Source organism: Benincasa hispida, unplaced genomic scaffold (genome assembly GCF_009727055.1).
Source record: "Benincasa hispida cultivar B227 unplaced genomic scaffold, ASM972705v1 Contig123, whole genome shotgun sequence".
Lineage (NCBI taxonomy): Eukaryota > Viridiplantae > Streptophyta > Magnoliopsida > Cucurbitales > Cucurbitaceae > Benincasa > Benincasa hispida.
This window is the reverse complement of record NW_024063779.1, coordinates 91,374-94,132: the sequence shown is the minus strand read 5'-3', so window position 1 is coordinate 94,132 and position 2,759 is coordinate 91,374. Positions and strand designations below refer to the sequence as shown.

At 45.2% G+C, this 2,759-nt stretch overlaps 1 protein-coding gene across 1 annotated transcript; it reads right to left on the bottom strand.

Annotated features, from left to right (window-relative positions):
* Positions 1-968: 968 nt before the first annotated feature.
* Positions 969-1,568, bottom strand: LOC120068863 (protein FAM133-like). The gene is made up of 2 exons (XM_039020507.1): positions 1,380-1,568; positions 969-1,193 (listed from the first exon to the last, which is right to left on the bottom strand). The coding sequence occupies exons 1-2, from the start codon at positions 1,566-1,568 to the stop codon at positions 969-971; spliced, it is 414 nt and encodes a 137-aa protein (XP_038876435.1).
* Positions 1,569-2,759: the final 1,191 nt, after the last annotated feature.

Here is a 2,759-nt window from a genome sequence, read left to right as displayed (position 1 = left end):
TGATGTCCTTTGCGCTGAAGTATACAGTCTCTCCCTTAAAGGTCATCGCATCCCTATTTCCATGCAGACGCCCACGGTAGAAGTCTCGCACTACCCGAGGTACGATGATGGATGGCACTGACAGAACGTGTCCCACCCATGCTCCACAATAATGCTCGTGATGAGGTCAGGTAGTGGGGTCGGCGTAGGGTAAAAGTCCATCTTGATCAACATGTCCTCATTTTATTTTCTTTTTGATGACCGTTTCTTGGCCGATGCGAGCTCGCTGCTTTCTGTTACATCCTTGCCTTTTGCCAGCGCAAAACGGGCTGCTTGCGTTTGTCTCTTTTCCCGCTCCAGGCGTTGTTCTTCTTTCTTGCGTTCAGCGAGTTCTTTGCCCTTGCTCTTATATAAGCATCGTTTGTTGGCTTCGCGTTTCCTCCTCTTCTCTTCTAAAAACAATCTCTCATCTTCTTCTTTCTTCCTCCTTTCTTCTTCTTCTTCTTCTCTTTCTTCTCTCGCAAACTCTTCTTCAAACTGCTCTGAGACCATCAATAGGCACTGTTTCTTCTCGCACTTCCGGATCTCTTCAAGTCTGGCAAGCTCATTGCTGCTTCACATCTCTTCAAGCTCCAATCTTCTTCTTCTATTTCCCTCTGCGATGATGAGCTTGCCCCTCTCCATCTTTTCTTGCTTATCTTCTTTTTCTTTTCTTTTTCTCTCCTCCTCTTCCAATGCCAAAATAAAACTTTGAGGGTCAATGTTGGACCCTTGCGGTGCATTCTTCCTGCAACGCCGCATTAGGGGGGTTCCCTCTGCTTCTTCTCCTTCATCTGTCATAACCAATTGCATCGCTTCAGGTTGCGCCTATTCCATCAACTGCGCCGTTTCCCCCTATCCTCCCTTATGGAGGTTGATTCTCCATCCTTCTCAGGGCTCGTAGCCCTCTGCCTTGCTTCTTCTTATTCTCTCAGGCGCCTCTTCTCACATCAGCGCAATCTTCTTTCCTCTTTCTTCTTCTTTTTCCTCTTCTTCTTGGCCTCCTCATCTTCACCATCATTCTTTTGCTCTTTGTTCTTTCTTGCCTTGCGATGATGTGAAGACTCCACCTCTCTAGCCTTCTTTCCCTTGCTCTTCTTCTTCTTCTTATCTTTCTGCTCAGCCTCTTCTGGCTGCTTCTCTCTCTTTTTATCTTCCTTCTCAGCCTCTTTTGGCTATGCATCCCATGTAACCTCCTCCATTGCAATGTCAGGGGTCACTAATGCAACCTTCGCTTCCTTGGCCTCCTCGACTACGATCTCTTCTTCTTCTCTTTCCTTGATCGCAATTTTTTCTTCTTTTCTTCTTGGAGGTTCGTCATAAATTTCTGCAATGACAATTGCCTCTTGAGTCTATGGGACCAGAACATCATTCTCCTTTTCTTCTTCTTCAACCACCACTTCTTCCACCACCACTACTTCATCCTTCACTGGTTCATCTGCCACTACCACCGCCTCATCCTCCGTAGGCAGTGGTTGGTTTACAACCCCTGCCTCGGGCAGTCCACCTCCTTGCTCCAAGGTACTTAGGATGTTGCCAAACACCTTCATATCATCGCGCTCTTCCTTTTGCTTTCAGTGGAGACGGCAGGTGTTGGCGTAGGCATGCTCTCAGTGCTTCCTCCCCTCTTGAACACAGGAGGCCTACCGGCCAAAGGATTTCTCCGGGCTCTTTCGGTGAGTCTGGGGACAGTGTGGGCTTGGGCGGCAAGCCGACGATTGGTAGCCACGAATGCTGCCTCTCGCATGGCTGGTCAGGGGTGGAAGGTGAAGCGAATTGATTTAGGGTTTGGTCAGCCATGGAAACGAGCTTGGAAAGGTCCGGTAAAAACTTGAGCTGCTGGGGAGAAAGAAAGGTTTGGGATGTAAGACGCTTAGGGTTTCCGGTTTGCCAAAGTGAGGTAAAGGGTTTCCAATGAAGGAAGAGGTTGTATTTATAGGTTGGGTCGTGGAGGGGCCCAACACGATTTTCATGACGACTGGCTTCGAGCAGCTTAACAGACGCGTCATTCCACCTCTGTCATTTATGGAATTTTAGAAAAAGTGTCCTTTCATCTACCAAGTCATAATTGCTTGGGAATACAAATCGATTCGACTTCTTCCCAAATTGACAAATGAATTTTTCTTTAATATTTTATTTGAATGGACGCATGAAAAAGAATGACGCATTGTGCTCACCAACGCAACTGTATCTTTGTAGAGGACGGGCATTAACGCATATGTCCCCGCAACACACCCCTTAACTAACGCATTTCTGGAGGATACCTCAACATAGTGCATTTGGCTAAGGATGGGCAAAGGACACATGCGAGCACAACACACCCCTCAACTCAATCCAGTTGAGTTAGGTGAACGCAAAGCATTCCTAATTGGTTTGGGATGCGTCCATTTTCGTCTTGCTTTCTTGTTGTTAATTGTTTTATTATTTTTATTTTACAATTTTCATCAGCGCAAGTGTTGTGACTTGCGACAATAGATTTTCCTTTGTTACTCAATCATTCAAAATTTAAAGCACAACACACTGATTACAAAAAGTCAAAGAATTAAAGACGAGACAGAATTAAATGCATAGAAGTAAATGAGGAAATAAATTCATAAAGTCAAAATTGAATTAAATGAAGAATTGAAAACAGAATTCAGAATTTAAATCAATAAAGCAATAAACATAGTATTAAGATATGGATCGAAAGTTGCGTTGTCTTGGGTGATCACAATCCACATCTCCGTAGGCGGTCAGGCTTG

Bases quoted from the DNA above. Each gene is read 5' to 3' on its own strand.
- LOC120068863 (XM_039020507.1), bottom strand. From the start codon at position 1,568: ATGAAGGTGTTTGGCAACATCCTAAGTACCTTGGAGCAAGGAGGTGGA. The intron at 1,194-1,379 runs GTCCCATAGACT...TGGGATGCATAG, and splicing joins AAAAGGAGAATGATGTTCTG to CCAAAAGAGGCTGAGAAGGA.